Source organism: Fukomys damarensis, unplaced genomic scaffold (genome assembly GCF_012274545.1).
Source record: "Fukomys damarensis isolate Sample0158 unplaced genomic scaffold, DMR_v1.0_HiC HiC_scaffold_25, whole genome shotgun sequence".
Classification (NCBI taxonomy): Eukaryota; Metazoa; Chordata; class Mammalia; order Rodentia; family Bathyergidae; genus Fukomys; species Fukomys damarensis.
In genome coordinates, this window is record NW_022900937.1 from 6,775,674 (window position 1) to 6,796,105 (window position 20,432).

Sequence of the window (20,432 nt, forward strand, 5' to 3'; positions counted from 1 at the left end):
AGCCTCGGGATTGTTCTGTCCCACTCCTTTTCTCTGAGGTAAATTTAAATACTTCAGCTCAACAGTTCCTAAGCAAAACACCAAGTGGAAGGAAACAACTCGCACTCAGTTCTTGGTAGAAGGAACTTGTACAGATTTAAAAAGCTCTTCACCTCAGTTTTGGTTTTCACATACAAAATAAAGGTCTGCAAAGATCATTTGACAGCACTTGAAACATATAGGTGACAGTAGCGTGACGTTTTGGGCATAGAGATAAAGCCAAATAATCTCCAGCATTGTTATCATGATTCATAGTGGAGCGAAGTCAAACTTGGGATCCATCCACGCGTGTTTTCTCCGTGTTCACAGGTACCACATCACTGTCATCATCCTGGTGTACTGCTTCCCGCTGCTCATCATGGGCATCACCTACACCATCGTCGGGGTCACGCTGTGGGGAGGGGAGATCCCGGGGGGCACCTGCAACAAGTACCAGGAGCAGCTGAAGGCCAAGCGAAAGGTACCGTCCCCGCGGCTGACCTGGCGTTTGTGTGCCCTGTGGCACAGCGGAGAGGGAAAGTCCATCGTGGCTCTTTAATGTTGTATCATTTGATATTTTACTCCTACTTTTTAAAAATGTCTTTGTTGGGCAGGGGATTTAGCTCAGTGGTTCCGTGGCCTGCTTCACAAGTGTAAGGTCCTGAGTTCGATTCCTGCTACATCCCCCAAAAAATGCCTTTGTTTCATCTTTATTGTCCTACCATTCTGTCTTTTTGTTGTTTTTGTCATTCTTCTGCAAACCACTGTCCAAGTACCAGAGCCGAAGTCGCTCCTTGGATAGGACAGTTCCTTCCTTACAATGGACTTTCTAAAATCACCTTTTGCAAAGTATTTTCAAGCATTCCACCTGAAATTGTACAAGTTGTACTTTAAATGGCATCCCGATCGATTTTATTTCTGTAACTCTAGGTATCTTTGGCTTTCATCGAACAAGAGCACATCTGAGAGTCAGTGGTCTGCCAGAAGCTTCTTTGCCCCAGAATGACATCTTTGCTAGCAAAAGCTGTGATTCCTTATTCTCTCTCCCTCAGATGCCCTCCTGTCTCCCTCTATCTCTCTCTCCCTCCCCCCACTTCTTTCTCCATTTTTCCCCCAAATGTACACCACGCGCATCTGCTTAAGGGATGAGAATTGTACTATTCCGTATCTTCGTGAGTGATACAAAAAAAGCATATTTCTAATTCACATTAAGTAAGAAAATCTCTTAAAAAGGAGTATTGTTGTATTATTACAATTGTGTTGTCAAGAATTTTTTCAACTACTGTTAAGAAATTCAGTGAGTGAGCTTTTTCAGCAATGTGTGAAATCAAAGATTGTCAATCCTCCTTTGGTCCAGTTACCATCGTGTGTCTGAAGCGTTCCGTAGGGATTTGCCCTGGAGGCCTAAGTCTGCAGTCACTGACGTTTGCCCCCCTTATGGTTATGCAGAACTATCAGCAACCATGGGTACGTCCTTTAAAATGCCTCAAGAATCTTAAAGCTACTTAACTATATGCACCCACTTACTAGTATTTCTATGAGATTTCCAAAGTATGAGATAACAAATAGCAAATTTAATGCAGCGCTTTTCCCTGGCAGAGACAAACGAGGCCACAAAGAGCTGTGTGCACGGTGCTTGGTATTTATCATGAGCTCTGGTGTAAGTTGCACAGTCACATTACACAATCACCGGCTTTGGCTGCCTGTAAGATCTCCACTAAGGTCCCTGATGTGAAAACTATCAGAACTATATATTTAAAGCATAACAACTGTGCAGCAAAATTGACCTAAGAGACTGTATCTCTTGATTTTAATATACTGTATGTTAGCATATAAAAGTCACCTTTTAAATATCTACTGCTCAACTTACAACCTAATGTAAAATACATTTTCAGTTTTAGAATGATGAATCACATATAGAATCCAGAATGCTGGATCTGATAAGAGCCTAAAATTTCATGAATCTCTCACCTAAAATCACTTGAACTAAAATCAAGTGCAATGTAAGAAGGAAATGTAAGTAGAGGGACTAACAGCTCTCCTATGTAGGATGTTTTGGCAAAGAAATTGCATGTGCTCTTTAATTTTTTTCAGTCTTGAAAATATCTTTCTTTTTTTGTTTTCTTAAGTACATCTAAGCAAGAAAGCCATAGATCTGCCTCCAAGTTATTTCCAGTGCTTATTAAACTTAGGGTCTTATCTGTAACAAACTAATCCAGAGGGCTACAGCTTGAACCTGCTTTGGAAGCCGATGCACCATCCATCTTTCCGATCAGAGTATTTTCATAAATAAAGATTGCCTCTTTCATTTCAGTGTATGGGGGGGAAGTGCAATGCCATTCTCCCAGAAACGATTTTAAGATCCTTGGCAATGATTAAATATGTCCTAAAGTACATGTGTGACTGAGACAGGTGAACCCCTGCTGGTGTCTCGCGCTACCTGGAACGGCAATGCTAGAAGGCCAGTGATTGACAAGATGGGAAGAAAATAAATTCTACTAACAGGTGCACACCCTGGACCCAAAGCACAGTTAATGGAGTCAATTATCACAATTACTACATGTGTCTCTGTGAATGAGAAGTGGTGTTAAAATCGGGAATGGAAGGAAAAAATGAGAACAACTACATGAGAGGCCATTAAAGGTTAATTTAAGGTCATTAGAGGTTCATTAAAGTTATTAAAGGTTAATTAGAGGTCATTAAAGGTTACTTCTTAAAAATTCCTATTGTGGAAATGCCGTGGAACGAAGCATGTCCAGGAAAAATGCTTTCCTGTTGTGTGACATCCTTGCTACTCGGGTGAAGGAGTCGGTGAGTCGTACTAGTCCGGGGTGAATTAGACTCCGTGTGCTGAGGAGGAGCCTGGTCTCCATGTGGTCAAGGTTTCCAAGAGCACACAGAGCCCTGCCTTCGGGGCGGATGTGTGCTGTGGTCATGGCGACTAAATCCACAGATAGAAGCCGACACAGGATGACGGAGTCAGGGGCTAGGAAACCAAGCACACGGGCCGCCAGCCACGACAGCCTCCATCCCGAGGCTCACGCCAAAGAGCAGGGTCGAGGGTGTCAAAAATTTGCATAGGAGTTCTTGCCTCACGTAGACACGAGTTGAGGAAGTGTGCAGAATGTTAGTTGTGATTACCTTTGCCATTTAAATTCCGTGTTTCTGACATCTAGTGTTGTGCCTTTTTCCTAGCAGGCAGCTAATCCATTTCATTTTTATTGTTCTATTGTGTACCTATATCAGTAAGAAACCTAAGGGGAACCTAAAGTTGGAAGCAGAACTTATGTCCAGATATTCAGACCTTATTCCTCAGTTTTCTCTGTTTAATTGTGTAAGAATTTGTTTGGGTGGCTGGAGATTTTATGAAGATACGTGATCCAGATGAGTTAGATGAAGGATAATATTAGTATTCAGGGCCCTACAGTTTCCTGTGCATAAATTGCAACAAGAAATATAAATGGCAAGTTTCCTGTGGCTGCTTTTATCCATAGTAACAGCAGCAGCAACAACCACAGGAAAAGAAAGAGTTCTTTTTCAGATTTAGCCTATAAACTAAGACTCTTACACTTGAAGAATGGCCACCAAAGCTGAAGTGAGTGTTTTCCTGCATATTTCCTTCTCTGTGAGTTAATATTTACATCACACTTAGCTAGTTAGCTGGACGTGTGCTGGACATTTGTCTTCCTTCAGTTACTGTGGTGTAGCCCTCAGAGTGGCCGAGGACGTGTACATTTTTTTAAAAGCGAGCTCACTGCACAGCTGCACAGTTAGTGCAGCCATCGATCAGCGGCTGAAAGGCTGGCTCTGTGAGTGGACTGGAGCTTTTCTGACTCTCCTGGTAATCAGTCCATCTCTTGTACTACCTGTATTTCGATGAAAGACTTTAAATTACCCAGATAACGGAGACTTGCGACATTAATATGTCGTGGAAATGTTTGAGCTCGCATAGTGACGTCTTCCTGTCCCTCTTTCCTCTCTGTGCCTCCACAATCCGGGCCCTCACATTTCTATGTTTCTTTCCCCAAGTGGTTTGTTAATAATGCCCTTTCTGTTATTCATATTATTATTAATCATAAAACCTTTAAACATTCATGTATTTTCTTTTCTTTTTAAAATATATGTTTTTATATGAATTAACCAAACTTCTTAATATTACATTTTGTAGGACAGTAAAAGTGATGCACTAAAAAATAGCTTCTTTGGTTTCTCCCATGAATCAAACTTTGTCCTCTCTAAAAAGAAAATAATAAATATTGCAAGAAATTTATACAGAAAGTCATGGTTATTTGACCCATTATTCCTCAGTCATATATTTTAAGAAAAGCTTCTGTTTGAGCTAATGAATCACTGAATGCCACTACAAAATGCCTGATTTGCATGTTTCTGAAATTAGATCAATACTTCAACCCAACAGAGAAAGATGGAAAATTATGCTGTTGGTTCTTTGAAAGCTTCAATGCTTGAAGGGAAGGAACTAAAAACAAAACCACATCATACAACACCTGAGACCTCTGATGGCCTGAATAATATTATCAACATGGAAACAATGAAACTTAAGAACAATAGCTACCCACTCTCTCTACCCAAATTTGTGGACTCTCCCTGCGCTACAGCCTCCCCGCGGAGGAAGCTCCCCACCCCTCTCGGACATGGATTGCCAGAAGCATTTTCTCTGCACCCTTTGATTAAATATTCTCCCTGTTCTCTGTCCCTGGCAGTGGATGGAAATCAGTATTAAAAGCCTAAGAAAGTTTCTACATGTTTCCTTCTGGTTTACCAGTCGTACTTGTCCTATAGAAATGTTTATTTCTTTTTCTTAACAAAGACAAGCACTATAAGGAGGAAATAGCTATAACCCTTGAATGCTTAACACCCGCTGAAAAAGATTTCTCTGTGGATTACCCATCAATACTTCTCCTATAATTACAGATTTAGGGAAGATACAAGCAGGTTCAGGCATCACAGATTTCTGCCTGGAAAGTGAATCTTAGCACTCAGAATCTCATGACTGCCGTAATTCTCCATGTTTCAAGATGGATCACATGGGGGGGAATAGGTACACACAACTGATAATTGTATCAGTTGGGTAGCTTTTATAAAATCTAGAAGGATAGGTTATGTTTAATAGCACTCGTCCACTGGTTTTATTTTTTAATTAATTTAATTGGTACATGTACAGTACGCAACATAATGACATTCATCATTGGAAATTTGCACCTTTATGTAATCCATCTTGGTCCTCATTTTTTCCCCATTCCCCTGCCCTCCCTTTAACCCCTCTACCCCTCCCTATCTACAAAGACTTTGTTTCTATTTTTTTCTTTTTCTCCCATTAATGCCATTCCCTTGTTTAAGCTTAGTTAGATCCACCTGAAGTTTATTTGTCTGAGTTGCAGGATTCAACTTCAGGCTTGTTTTCTAAATGCTTTTGTGTGGTCCTCACTGTTTTTTGCAAAATCCATTTTGCCAACAGTAACTCAAAACCTCACCATTACTGTAGTCTAATATTCTCAATGTACCTGGGACTCAATAAAGGCTTTCAATTCCATTCTGATAATATATCAGACTTCTGACTGTTCATACATTATTATCACATTGGTGTAACTAATCAAGCTCAGATAGACATTTGGTAGATGACAGATAGATAGATAGATAGATACATAGATAGATAGATAGATAGATAGATAGATAGATAGATGACTATCTGACAAGGCCGCTCATCTTGTGCTACCAAAGCAAGCACAACACATTTTCTCTTTTTTCCCCAGAATTTTCTCAGGTATATTTGCTTCTTTACTTTACATTAAAATTTATAATCATTTTTATACTTCAGATTATTTTATTTATGAGATTGGATTTTTTTAAATTTGAGTGACTTGGATAATGACTACTTAATAGAGAAATTAAGGAGTGGATTGGTGGGTGGGAAATGAATGGCATTATTTAAATTGCTCCTAAACAGTAGACTATCGTGCCAAGTACAGAAGCTTACGATTATTGTGTCAAGTTCAAACACCGGCTCTCGGGCTGGGGATTTAGCTCAGTGGTTCTGCCCCCTGCCTTGAAAGCACAAAGACCTGAGTTCGATCCCCGGTGCCAAAAACAAAACAAAACAAAACAAAATCACTGGCTCTGGCACATAGCTTGGGTAATACAACTAAGAGAGCTTAGTTCTATGAAGTGAAAATAAAACACACACTGATGCAGTTGTGTGGGAATTAAATGAGACAATACACATTGAGCACTGAGCGTTCCCAGCAAATGTTATCTGTTGTTTTAGGCATTGTACTGTGAACATATGTGCCTGGATTGTGAAGGTGAGAAGGCATCATGTGGGGAAAAAGGAAAGAGGTATCTACTTGCCCATTTGTCTTTTTAAACATAGTACTGAGCTACTTTCTCTAGTGAATCGTAGTTTGCAATTGACTTCCACGTATACTTGTAAATTATTTAATTCTCATGACATCTATGTAAATGAAATATGAAAGTAGCTCAAAATCTATGGTGAAAAATCCTCAATGTCATACACTTTTCTAGCAATCTAGGCACTGTTTTATTTCACATTCACAATAATTTGTTGGGTTAGGCAAGAAAAAAATTACTTTTCTTTGGAGGCCCGTAAGAAAGTTGTAAGTGGAGAAGGCAAAAGTGAAATGGGAAATGGAAAGGTCCCAGTATGAGAGGCTTCAACAATCAATGTCAGAGTTTGGTGACCGTTTGGAGGTGGAGACTGAGAGAAGGGTAATGGAGAGACTGTGTTTTGGGAGTCAGTTGCTGGGAAAACAAGATGCTATTGACAGGGAACCGAGAGCTTGTGAGGATACCCGGTGACGTTTGGATGAAGAGGAATTCACTTTGGAAGAGAGCAGCAGGGTAGAAATGTTCATCTCGATCCACCCTGTGCCGGTGACAATAGCAGCTCTTGGACTGCGTGAGCACAGGTTCACACTGCCCCACCGTTCTCTGACTGGCAGCATCCGCAGGAGGAACGTCCCATCCCACCCTCAGAGTGACATCGCTCTCACGAAAGCATGTGCCCCTACTCCCGGGCATCTGAGCACCAAAGCCTCTGCCCTCTACTGCAGCCCCTTCCAGCAATCCCCATTCTGCTGACCTCCCAGAGCCAGCAGAAGACTGGGGGGGGCCCATGTGGCCAAACTGTAGGCTTCTATTTCCGTTTATTGCATTACCTTTGCCTTTTGCTTTTAATTTAGTAGAAGGAAGGTTTCAATCAATGCAGAAAATTGAATGATAGCGTTATTCCTCTTGGCCAGAGGTTGCCAGTTAGTGACAGGTTAACAAAATATCCTTTGAAAAAGATGAGTCAATAGCTGACTGCTCATGTAGTTATTTTTGTGTCCTCAAAAGCAAGCAGGTTGATGCCACTTGCCTTCCTCTGTTTCCATTTAATGGGGCATCGTAATTATATGCTTGTATCAGTCATCGTGTGCAGCCTTTTAGCTTCTGACCCTATCAGCGGGAGATGCATTTGTGGCTGTTGGCTCTGCAGAGTGACAGACTGTCGGGAATGACTCGTATGTGCTCTCTAACTTCTACTTTGAGACAATATTTATTCTAAAAAAAAAATTCAACTAAGTATGGGGAAATATTCGGTCATAAAACAGAGCAAATCCATATAATTTATAGGATAATTAAGACAAGCCAAAAAGCTCAAAAATCATCTGTCTATTTTCATGTGGCTTGGCCAGCGATAGCCATTATTTCATTTAAATTCATATTAAATAAACTGACCTGTACACTATGTGTTACTCTATTCACTTCTAAGCAAGGATTACAAAGTTTGATGCTTTTCCTTTAAATGGTCAATGTTTCCTCTTTAAACCCTTGTATTTATTGTGAGAAAATATGCCTAAGCACTTTGGCTCACATACATTATCTGATTTGTACCTTATTAACACTGTAATATTAGACTTAACCAATTGATAATGTAACCAAGGCTTAGAGCACTTAATTTCCTTGAAATTACTATGTCAAGGGAGTGAAGGAATCTGGTTTAGAACCCAAAATGATGAGGAAATAAATAATCTATTGTGTAGTGGCCCTATAATCCCAACACTGAGAAGGCTGAGGCAGGAGGAACACTGAGTTCAGGGCCAGCCTGGTCTACATAGTGAGATCGAGAGCAGCCTGAACTACATGGAGAGAACTTGTCTCAGAAAAAAATAATAATAATAAATTCAAATAAGGCTTGTGGTGTTTCTAGGAAAATTGAGGCACTCTGTCACAAGAGGTTCCTGGATCTGTTTCAGAATACTGAGCAAGCAATGGGTGCTGCTCCTATATCCTCTGTGCCTGGCATGATCCTGGGTGGATGGGTGGGTGGGTGGATGGGTGGATGGGTGGATGGGTGGATGGGTGGATGGGTGGGTGGGTGGATGGGTGGATGGATGGGTGGATGGATGGATGGATGGATGGGTGGGTGGATGGATGGATGGATTGATGGGGCTTTATGTATCAGCTATCATCTCATTTTATACCTAAGAAAGTACGCTGCTATATGATGTGACTTATTCAAGCTCAACATTATTAAAAGAGGGAGAAAAACTCTGGAATTTGGTCCTAAATTGTAACCTGCTACTCTGCCCTCAGTCTCAGAATGCACAAAAGAAAGATTTTAGGCTAAATTTTCAAGAAAAAGTGAATGTCCTCAGTGCCTTTTACTCTCGGGGCTAAAAATGAGGTCTAGGTCTACTTACTGATAAATGGATTAAACTGTTCTTGAAAGCACTCCATATTTCACTAAATATTTCATTAAGTAGAATATTTCTTAGACCTGACACAGTTACAATAATATACAGAAGTCTCCATATTTTATAGATTCTTCAGACATTATCCCAGTGAAACAAAACTTACAGTCAATATAAAGTTTATATCACACATATATTATTCATCATAAAAATACAGCTTTCCTTAGTATTCAACTATACTGAAAACAACAACAAAACAAAACCCACAGCTACTTTCTTTCATAGCTGGGAAAACCACTTCAGTATTTGCAGGTCTGTAGTTTAGCAACATCAAAGATAAACTGCTTGCCAAGTAAAATAATAGAGGGGTCCTTTAAAAGAATGACAGAGTGGCAAAAGGGCTACAGTTAAGTTTAAGTCTTGCAAATGTCCGTGGTGTTTCTGATAGCCTAGCAAATATTTCCACAAGCTCTCATTCTGCCCCAGGCCTTCAGCTTGTGACACCAGCATAAAATCTCTCCCCTAAACCCAGAAATCCTTTCCACAAAACCCAAAGAGTACGTGAAGAACAGGTTGTTTGCCTTCACGTCCCTTTGGTGGGTAGCAAGAAACAAGACTGACTGTGCCAGGGCCATCTCAGCGGAAGCCCTTGGTAAAAGGTGCCCAAGGTCAGCTAGCGAGCTACCCACATGGGCGCACTGGGCTCCCGATGACCTCGGTTACCTTTCCTAACACCTGCCCTGTAGGATTCGATGTGTGGGTGATATAGTCGGCCAGGAAGGTGTAAAAAGAATGCACTCATCTGTGAGAGCAGCTATACCACAGGGTCACCGACTGGGTGGCCTAAACAACAGAAATTTAATTTCCCTCGGTTCTGGAGCCCAAGATCCAGGCATCACGGGGCAGATTTCTGAAGCCTCGCCCTGTGTCTCTAGACGGTGTCCTCTGACATCTTCACCAGCTCTTCGCTCTGTGTCTGTGCACATGCTGATCTACCGTGAGCACCGGGCGCCAGGATCAGAGTACAGATCAAGTCCTTACTTTAGCTTCAGATTCACCTCTTTCAAGGCTCTGTCTCCAAATTCAGTGACAATCTGGCCAGGATTTTGACATACGGACTTTGGGGAGTGGGGAGCAATTCAATTCAGCCAGCAGAGAGACTAAGGTTTTTAGAAATCGATCCCATTTGTCCCAGTCACCTCACTGAGCCTGGCTCAGTTAGGAAGCCAGAGCCTCTGCTCTGTTAGAAAGACAGCCGTGGAGAGGGAGGAAGGCACAGACTCCTCCCATCGGCCTGGCAGTGCTCTTCTGTATCTGAGGTCAAAGTGAGGAAACTGTTTTGCTGCTGTTAGCACTTGAAGCTCCTCCCCTTCTTCTCGTGCCTAATCACACAGATTCGCTTTCTCTTCCGCTTCTCTTTCTCCACCCCTACTTTAGGGAAAACAGTTCCTGTCCACCTGCTCTCCCCGTCCCACCCCTACAGTCTTTGCAAGAGGAGAAAATCACAGTCTCTCGTGCGGGACCACGGCATCTCCCTCCCCCTCTGCGCTCCAGAAATGACTTTTATCCCGCTGCTGATTTGGTCCAATTCCTAGTCATCGGATGCTTTCGTGTAGTCAGTCACCTATCCCAGGTTGAAACTAACTTCATGTGCGTCGTGCTGTCAAATTTCAGGTGACCTGAACGGAAAATGTAAATTTTACTGAGGATTTGGCAGATTCATCCGAAAGGAGAACTTTCTTCCCACAGCATAAAGTCCCTTTCAGTACTGGCTTTAGTCCGTTGCCAGGAAGTGAGAAGTGTCCCTCTCCCTCTCCCGTCTTCCTCCCCTTCAGCTTTTCCTCTGGCTGCTCTGCCTTGAGCCATTCTCTGCTCCAGAAAGACCATTCACCCACGCTTTCAAAGACACATTTAGTACCCTTCTTCCGATCAGAACCACAGCACAGTTCTATAGCTCAGTAATTCAGAATTTGGAGCTCTTGTCTAGGAATCTGTTCATCACTCTGCTCAGAAAACCAAATATTCTTCACAGCCCCTTCTTTTGCTCCTTCAAGTTAGAAGAGGGTCATAAATATAAACATTGTACTTCTCTGTTCACCGTGTTGTACCTGTACTCTATCCCTATGATTACAATTATTACTGTAGGCCTTTTGTGCTATTGTCTCTGTACTATTTTGACGTCTTATTTCCGCGAAGAAGTCAGAGGTTTTCCTCTACAACCTTGCTTGGGTATTAGATTTCTAAAATGCTGTAGCTCTTTGTATATCTATAGGACTTACTCAGTGTATTTCCGAGTTTATGGCTTTGTCAAATTATTCCTATGCTTCCCAAACCTGTTTTTCTTTCTTTTTTTCCATGGCTCTGGAGCTAGAACTGGGGTCTTTGGGCTTGCGAGACAGGCGGCAGAACCACTGGGCCGCAAACCTGTTTTAATCTGTGTTTATTTTGCAATCTTTAGCATCTGTGGAATAACACATCGTGATTAGTCTGTGCTTTTTGATTCTCAGGTATTATCCTCAGATTACTTTTGCCTTGTTGCTTCATCCTTCTCCGACAAGAAGTGGCAGCCTTACTCGAAGCTCTGAAATAGAAATGTCTAAAGCCTCTTGCTGTAGCCGTGTAAGCCCAGATCAGGAGAATGATTTCCTCTGAGACCCAAAGGAATGCATAAATCTTTGCAGAGTGAACCTGCCAAGGATAAAACTGCCCTAAAATAACTGAAAACAGCACACAGAACAGCAGGTGCTTTTCTAAAGAAACTGAAAGTTGGGTATTCATTCAAATAAATGACAGGTCCTTCAAGTGCTACCTACTCCGAGTAAAAGGCAGAAGGCCAAATATGAAATAATTCCTTTCATACATAAAGCATCTAGGCAGAAATCGATAACTCGTGAGTGGGGGTCACAAGTGTGTAAGCCTCAGTCAATCTTCCTTTGACGAAGAGTGTTTTAATTTTACAACAAGGTGATGGAGAACCAGAAGTCACTTTTTCACTTATTTGATTGCAAATACAAGTCAGGCTTCTGTCATCCCAAGGGATTTCACAAGCATTTCCTAGGCTTCATTACCAAACCAGGGAGCTCTTCAGGAAGGCCTTTGCCTAGGGATCTCCAAATCCAGTGCTGAGACAATACATAGGTCAACTTGCATTTATGTGAGGATCACCTACAATAGAACAAAAGGGAGACCCTACATCTCCCAGCTGTTTCTATTGCTCTCCTCTCTTCCTCAGAGAGTTCCTAGCCTTCCAGCAACTTTAAGCAGGTAATTCTAAGAGAAAGGTTTTACCCACTCCTCCCTCATGTGTCACGGTATAAGATGGGAAGCACAATCAGAAATATTTTGCTATGATAATGTCATTAAATTTTAAAAATGGATGAGGCACTATATACTTTTATTACAAAGTAAAAGACAGCCATAAAATAAGCAAAAGAAACTAGTTCAGCACATGAAGCGGTTGCTCCCCTCCCTTTTTAAAGGAAAGCACAATCTCTGTGATTGTGTGATTCCATAGCAGAGATCAGATTCTAATTTCCCTGAAACGTATACCTTTACACACCTTGTTTTCGTTCAATAAAAGTACCAGCCTGTATCTTTCGAGTAGAAAAAAATCTACAGTTTTACTTATGTGAATTTTTTTTCAGCTTTAATTGAGTTTATTGGTACATTTTGGGGATACAGTATAGTTACATTTATTGTTGGGATCTTGTACCTCTACATGACAAGTCTTGATTCTCATTTTTTCCCCTTACCTCTGCCCTCCCTTCACCCCCTCCTCCCCTCCCTATCTACAAACACTTTATTTTCATCTTTTCATTATCTCACATTTTTTTCTTTTCCCTTTTTACTCTTCCCCTACTCATCCCACCTTCCCTACACCTTTAGCTCCTTTCTTCCCATTTCTAAATGTCAGTAATCTTATTAGAATCTTATGCATTGTTGCAGATTATTCATACCAGGGAAACTATTCGGTATTTACACATGTGTGACTTATTTATTTCACTTAGGAGTATATCTTCAATAGTTATGTGAATTTTAAGTATAAGGAGAAGTGTTAACATATTCATTTTGAAGCATTGTTCCAAGGGAGTTGTAGGTGTCCTCCAATTTGAGGACAGGATGATCCAGCAAATCCTGCTTACTGCAGTCCCATCTCTCATCTTCCCTTGCCTTTGAATTAGAGTCAGTGGCCCCTTATTTGGAGCTCTCTGATACCACCCAAACCAGCATCCACTATATCTGAAGAATTCCCAGGACTGGACTGGAATGCATTTCAATATGGCGCCTTGGGGTTCAACTGGGCACAAACTGTTAGCTAAGTTCCCTGTCTGGGTGTCTCCTCACACTTCCTCCACTTCCCTCCATTCCTGGCTTTTCAAGGTCTTTGCACACAGGCTACCTGGGTTCCAGACCCTTGGATCCTCCTTCTCAAGTATAATCTCAATATATACTTGCTATTCTGCCATTAATGGGAGCAGGAACTCCTAAGTTTTTTTAATGGAAATACCCTTTTAATGGAAACATTTTCTAAAATATGTCCTGTCATTTTTCTTTGGCTCTATCTTTTATGTGGTGTGCTGACTGATAAACCTGGGTTAATTTTTTTCTTGTAACTTAAAATTACTCGATATCCTGCACAGGAGTTTTTTTCTAGCACATGTCTCCTAAATTCTGACATTACTGATCTGTGTGAATTATAGCATTTAACTTTCTTTTCTGGAACATCTTATTTCCCTAACATTATGTTGGAAGAGCTTGAATGTAATGTTATAAAATATATTTCTGCACTTGTCAAAGCAGAAGGTATTACCCTTTCTCTGAAAATATTACCTAAAAGGGTTGATATGTAGACAGGTTAATTTTTTTGCCTCAGTGAACTTCACAAGTCAGTACAAATTGAAGTCTTAAATGAAAACAAAAAGATATTGGGAATATATTCCTTGGATTAACTTTATATCACAGTGAACAATTGAATGGCCATTACAGTCGCTGTACTTTTTGGCTTTTTAAAAACATGTATTTTTTTATTATTTAATTCATATTTTATTAAGGAAGTTTCACTTACCTGATTTTCCAATAAGGCTGGGACAAATCAAGAACAGAACATTTGTTCTTTTCTTCCTCTGCTAATCATCATAATAATTGTTTTCCGTAGGAAAGCTTCTCAAGGAGTATCTGCCATCTATTATTTTATGGAAATAAACAGAGAGGAAAGCAGTGAAGGCTTTGGGAATGCCTGGCTCCTTAGTTTTTAAGTTGTGACAAAAAAATGGTTTTGATGTCACCTGCTGCACCTCTCACTTCTGGGCACACCTAGGCCTACAGGAAGAAGGGCAAAGGAGGAGCTGCTTTTGAAACTCTCATTGGCTGTGTACCTTCTATAACATAATTGAAAACCATTACTAGGCCCTCAGCATTCAGTTTTCCCTCTCCCACACCCACAATCAGTTTAGGCCATGGATAAATCATTTCAAATATTCCTATAAAGTAGTATTATCATGGAAATAAGGGAAAAATGAATATCTCATCATGTCCTAGGTGTCTCGGAACCTAACACTTACATTCTCATTTAATCCTCACAATCCCAGGTGAGGAATGTTCTTGCCTCTACTAATAAGATCGTTGATGTTCAGAAAGTTTAATTTTCCCAGGCATGCATAACTAATTATTAACAGGGCCTAGATTTAAACCAGACCCTTTTGACTGCAATGCCTGATCTTGCAATTCACTGCTTTGCAGTGGAGACTTCGTGGCTTGCCTGGAATGGCTCTGTGGAGAAAGCCTCCTTCCAGATACTATAGAAAAACCTTTTAAGTGGAGGGTAATTATTTTATATATTTTTTCAAAAGTCACCCTAGCTGCTGTTTGGCAGTAGAACACAAACAATAAGATCCCCTAAATTATGTGATGAGAAAGAAATCTTGCAACTATTTGATTTCTCAGTTTAAAACCCCAGTATGTCCACTTGAGAAGTGGAGAAATATATCAAATCACAAAACAATATACAAAACACCTAATACTCAATAAGGGAAAAAATATGTAGCATCTTAGATCGGTCTTACTAACAGGTGGATTTGTTCACAGTAACCAGTTTAACTGTGTAGAAAAAAGCTTGTATTTGCCCTTTGCTCCCGAATCCTCCTCCTCTACTTCTTGATATCCCTGTTCCAAGAGAAATGCTTGTGTTAGACATTGGATTGCACCTCTCACCCACACAGACCCATTTGATTGTAAACGAGCATATACCACATAGCCCGGTGCCTCACCGTAGCAAGTCCTTCACAAATTTTAGTTTCCCTTCTGCCTTAGGAGATAAGCATTTGTACATTACTGCTGCTTTTACAGGTGTATAGCTCTTCATTACTCTCTTTTGATAAGTAGTCTTCTGGAACTAAATATATGTCTATATCGTTGTCCCTTTCTGACTTACTACACTAAAAAGCCCTTTCCTTTTAGGTTGTGAACACTGAGGAAAAATGTATGTACCATGGAGTGTAAGAAGATTACATTGACATAATATCACTTTCTACAAAAGGAAGTTGGTGAATGCAAATAGCTTTGTGGGCACTGGCGAAATAGAATGCAGTAAATAATGCATGCAAGTCTTTAGCTTTCTCCATTAGTAGCATATTAAAAAATCAACAAAATGGGATAGTGAAGCTTATGCTGTAATATCCACTGGGGGTTCCTTATTAAATGCTTTGTATTTTTGGTCTCCTAAAAGCAGCCCAGTCTCTCAGTATGCAGCTTCATTTTCATTGAAAAACATATGCCCCGGGGGAGAACACATTGCCTTCCAATACAGTCAATTCTGCACCAATTTAGCTGATGGTGTTGTCTCGTACCTTATTAATGCATTTATTCCACAAACATTCCTAGGCATACAGAGCACTGAGCATTAGATTAAATTTCTGTGATTTCCCACAGCATTATCCACAGATCAACATGCATACACCCTCTATCCACTTCCCTCTGTCACAGCGCAGTGAGAAAAGGCCTGAATCTGGAGGTGCCTTTCACTCCTACTCTCTTGGAAACCATGAGCCTTCAGCTGTACTCTGTCATCTACAGGGTGATTTCAATGGCCTTCAAAGAGAATACAATTGTCTTTGATTTCCAATCTCTTCCCTGACCCAATATCCCTCTAGCATAACCAGCCAAAATAACTAAGAGTCTTATGCATTTCTTTTCACTCTCATCTGTGCTGTAATCCTTTCCATTTGGATTTTTCCTCCACCAAAAATGATTTTATTCAAGTCATTGCTTATCTTTAGTCTTCGTGGTAACTGCAATTTCTTGTTTTGCTAAAATTTGGGATTGGCAATCCTTCCTTCTAAGGCGGGGCAGTGTTCCTCTTTTGACTTTTCTAACCACATTCTAATAATTTTCTCATCAAAACTTTGTTCCTTCCTATCTGACTTCAAAATATCTGAATCACTCATGGCTTGGTCTGGGCTATTTTTCACTCTTTGTTTGTTGAGTAATTTATTTTATTCTCACGACATTAAATATCACCTGCCCCTCACTAATCCTGAGGTCAGAATAGGTTGTTAAGTCTGTACTTCTTCCAGGAGCTGTAAGTTTATATAATCAGCTGAATTCTTGCCATCTTTGCTTGATGATTTCTCAAACATTTCTAAGTTCTAGTGCAGAAAGCTGACCTTTGAGATCTGTCATGAAAACAGGCTCTTCCTGCACTCATTCAAACGTCAGTGAATGGCATTTTCACTGCCCCAGATATTACCTTCAGAAAAGAGTCAGTCTTGAGCATTCCCTCTCCACTACCCATCACTCTCTCCACCACTAGGCTCCTGTGACTCTGTGCCCTAGAACTGTCTCCCACCTCACTCTTCCTTCCGACTCCATTGTGACAGCTTCTCCAAGATCCTCTCACAACCATGACAACAGCCCCTCAATGGCTTCCCAGCTCTGCACTTGTTCTCCTCAAATTCATTCTCCACTCACAGCCAAGAGGATTTTTAATGAAATTAGTTTATAGAATCTGTTTATAAATTTCGGTGGTTTTCCAATACACTTAAGAAGTAAATTTTAAATCCTGAAAGCAGTGCTCAAGACCTTACAAGACCATGCTACATCCTATTCTCCAACCTCCTTCTGCATAATCTGTTTGTCACGCATACACTATGTCCCAGTGACGTGTGCTCACTGCTGTTGCCTAAGCCCACCAGCCTTCCTCGACTTCCCAGCCTTCAGTCAATCAGTCACACTGGTCTCAAGGCCTGGAAAGATGTGACTGTCACCCATAGCCCAGACATTCTCTAGGTTTCAGGGAAGAGCTTATCCATAGCATTCCACAATCTGGATACGTATTTTTCTCCAGAGAATCTATCATATTTTTAGCAAATGTTTATGACTTTGATTACTGTATCTTTAATCATATATAGAATGCAAATAGATTTCTTTAATTCTTCACTGTATTTCTAGAGTCTGGGATCTTGGTTTCTTTAGAAAAAATGGCATTCTAGGAGAGCATTTGTAATGTAAGGATACAATAAAATGAGCAAAAATGATTGCTTTATTTAAAGATGTGTTATCACATCCATCAAATAGCTGTTCTTTCCAAACAACCTGCTGAACACCAAAGGCAAAGATCATAAAGGTTATTTTAATTTAGATGTAAAACACTTTAAAGTGTTTTTTTAATTTAAAAAAATAGTTTTGATTCCTATTATGCTCATGACAGGGATAAACACTGGTAAGATAGAGATAAATAAATCATGCTTCTTGCAATTAAAGTGTTCATAAAATGAATGGGGAAATCAGATAGACTTAATTAAGAGATATTTACTGAAGGTCAGGAACTGTGCTGCATTCTAGGGAAACGAAGACAAATAATGCATGTGCCCTGATCTGCACTGAAGGAAGCAGAAACCTACATGATGATTCCAAGTATGTAGCTGTGGAATATAAGTGTGCCATGCTAAATCTAATTTGCATGTATTTAACACACTGCCAAAAGAAGTAAAGGATGGATTCAGAAGGTGGACTTGAGGTGCTATCCACAGCAAAGGGCAGAGTATTTTCTACACAAAGAAATGGGCTTAAGGGATTCCAGGCCTTGGAGTAAACATGTGCAGATCATGGAGATTTACTTCCTATAAGTAAAAATATGGACAAAAACAACAGTTATGCACCATCCCATCTTAGTTCCCTAGAGGTTGCAGAGGAATATGTTCACTTTTGTGACCGTTCCAATTTTCTACTAGATTCAGTAAGGATAGAATATCTTAAATATTCTAGATTCATGCTGTTTCAAAGAGCCTAAAAAGCCAGCTGTAAAAGCATCCTAAGATACTAGCCTACTCAGCATTTCAGACCACAATATGATAATGACACTGTGTTTTAAAAAGGACTACATAGATCAGCACAGAACACAAGGTATCTGTGGTTCCAGAAAAGGCTGTCGGCCTAGCTCAGTGATGGTCAACCTTTTAGAGCTTTCGATGGTAACAAACAGCCCACTGCAGCAATCGCGCCATAGGTTAGCGCATGCATTCACCAGTCATGGTTTCAAATTGACGGATCTCTCCTTGCAACTCCTAGGCCAGGGAGGCAGGAGATGATGCAATGCCGTGATGCCAGTGTTGTGCTCTCCTCCCGATGAGGTCCCTGAGGCAGAAATCTTCTTGAATTCTCCCCTTTCGTGAATTTCAAAGGCTTTAAACCCTATGAGTTGATGTTTATTTGGGACTGAAAACAGTGCTTTCCACATCTTCTGTGTGGTTTCCAAGTGCAAGAGATACATGAGCTGTCGAGGGTTTATACCTCTGGTCCATTGCTTTTCACCTGTGCTCTACATAAATAAAGAACGTGGAAGGGGGCTGTACCATGTGAGCACACAGAACACTGGAGATACTGAGTCTCCATTGACTTCGAGCTGCCCACTCCACCGTTCCAATTACTTTCCTCATTCTTTTCTTTCTTGAAGAGAAGCTTTCATCTCACATTATAGCCTGTTCCTCACAGGAGTAAGATTCTGTGACTTCTCTTCCAAGTAAGCAACCCCTGGGCATGAAAAGGGAGGAAAGAAGCAATCACTCTTTCTAAGGGTCTTGAGAAGTTGGGTTTATTCAAAGTAAAGTCTTGCTAATGAAGAATTAAAGCGACCCGGTAATCTTAGCATTGAATTTGCCCCTGAGATCTTGTCAAATCACTGCACCTCTTTAGCCTTAAGTCCTTCATTCATAAACTGGAGACTTACTGCCATGGTCAAAGATCTGTCATAAAAATTCAATGAGCTCACGAATTTGAAAGTTTTTAAAATAAATATCAAAATCCTTAAGCCTTTCACTAAGATCAAAGATGGACACAACTCCAAGGAATCATCGAACAGCACTGATTTCTGGCCAGGTCTCTTTCAGAGTGCACACTGTGAGGGTTATTTTCTTTTGTGATTCTGGAAATGAGTTCCTGGACCCCTGGGCTGATGCAGAGTGAAGCCCATGTGCGCTGAGCAGGTAAAAGCAGGGGAGAATCAGTGTTGACAGAAATTGGCCTTGGGGAGGTAGTAAGGTAATGAAAGGGAAACATGTTTGAAAGGCAGAATGAGAAAGTCCTAGAATAGATCACAGGATGAAAATGCTGCCATGCCTTCCAGAATTTGCAGAATAAAGCTGAGATGCAGGTGAAGGAATTGCTCTCTATGTTGTCAACTTAGAATGTAACCAACTAGCCCATCTCTCTATATGCAAAAGCAGAGATCTGATCAACAGTCTCTAACTCCCATTCTTATTACAAGATTGCCTCTTGTACTCTATCATGAATGGGCATTTTTGTGTTGTTTTTGTGCCTGTGGCAAACAGTATGCCTTGGTTGCATTTTTGTATTAATTTGCCAAATATATCTGTAAAGTAGACAACATTTTTAAATCATATTTGACATAATTTCCTTTTCTAATGCAAGAGAAGGCTCAAGAAAATCAGCTCCAATATTTATAGTACATGGGAATTTCATCCAAAATTATCGATGAACTTGGTCTTGATTATTTGGGTCCCTAACTGTTGGCAAATAAGTCCATTTTTATTATTTTTTTTAACATGGAAGTTTCCTGTCTATTTTCTATTTTAATTCTCTTCCTCTAAAAACAAAAGTTGAATCATCTCTGGCCCTTGAAAGATAAATAGCTAAATGTGATACTAAGTAGTCCTTTGTTCTTGTCAAGCTAAGGCCAAGTGACAGGTTCAGTGAGATTTCTGAGTTGCATAAAACCAAGGCGGAAGCTGTGGCTGCACTCAGAAAGCAAGCGTACTTGGTCCTCTGGATTCCTCCTACTGCAAGGAAATGAGTGTGGGAGCCAGAGTGAGGGAGGAAGGATCTAAGAGAGGCTGCAGGAAGGAAGTGCGCGTCCTGGCCTCTCCCTTAGCCCTGGTAGCCGTGAAAAGGCGATCTGAAGCCACCCTAGAGATCTCTGATTCTGTAGACCTCTGCTTTCTTCTCGCTGGAATGAAGCTATCCAATGTACCGTCCTCGGCAACTCAGACATTGTACTTGAGACTTCTGCGGAGGTTGCCACACCAAAACATCTCAGGCTGTGTACCATAAACAACAAAATACTTGTTTTCTCACAGTTCAGAAGACTAGAAGTCTGAGACCCAGGAGTGGCTGCTTCTGAGACCCATAGAGGGCCACGGCTTTGTATCTTCACGTGTCCTGCACTCCCCAAATCGGTGCACTAATCTCTTC

At 40.7% G+C, this 20,432-nt stretch overlaps 1 protein-coding gene and 1 long non-coding RNA gene across 2 annotated transcripts in view; one reads left to right on the forward strand and one right to left on the reverse strand.

Annotated features, from left to right (window-relative positions):
• The window catches only part of Tacr3 (tachykinin receptor 3), a 71,383-nt gene that overhangs the window by 37,764 nt on the left and 13,187 nt on the right, over positions 1-20,432 (forward strand). Inside the window, exon 5 of the mRNA XM_010641610.1 lies at positions 349-499. Within this exon, the coding sequence (XP_010639912.1) occupies positions 349-499 (151 nt within the window). The remainder of the gene's footprint in view (positions 1-348; positions 500-20,432) is intronic.
• Positions 10,372-16,626, reverse strand: LOC104874520. Its single transcript, XR_783760.1, has 3 exons — positions 16,474-16,626; positions 13,795-13,911; positions 10,372-10,408 (listed from the first exon to the last, which is right to left on the reverse strand). It is a non-coding gene; the product is annotated as an uncharacterized LOC104874520 (long non-coding RNA).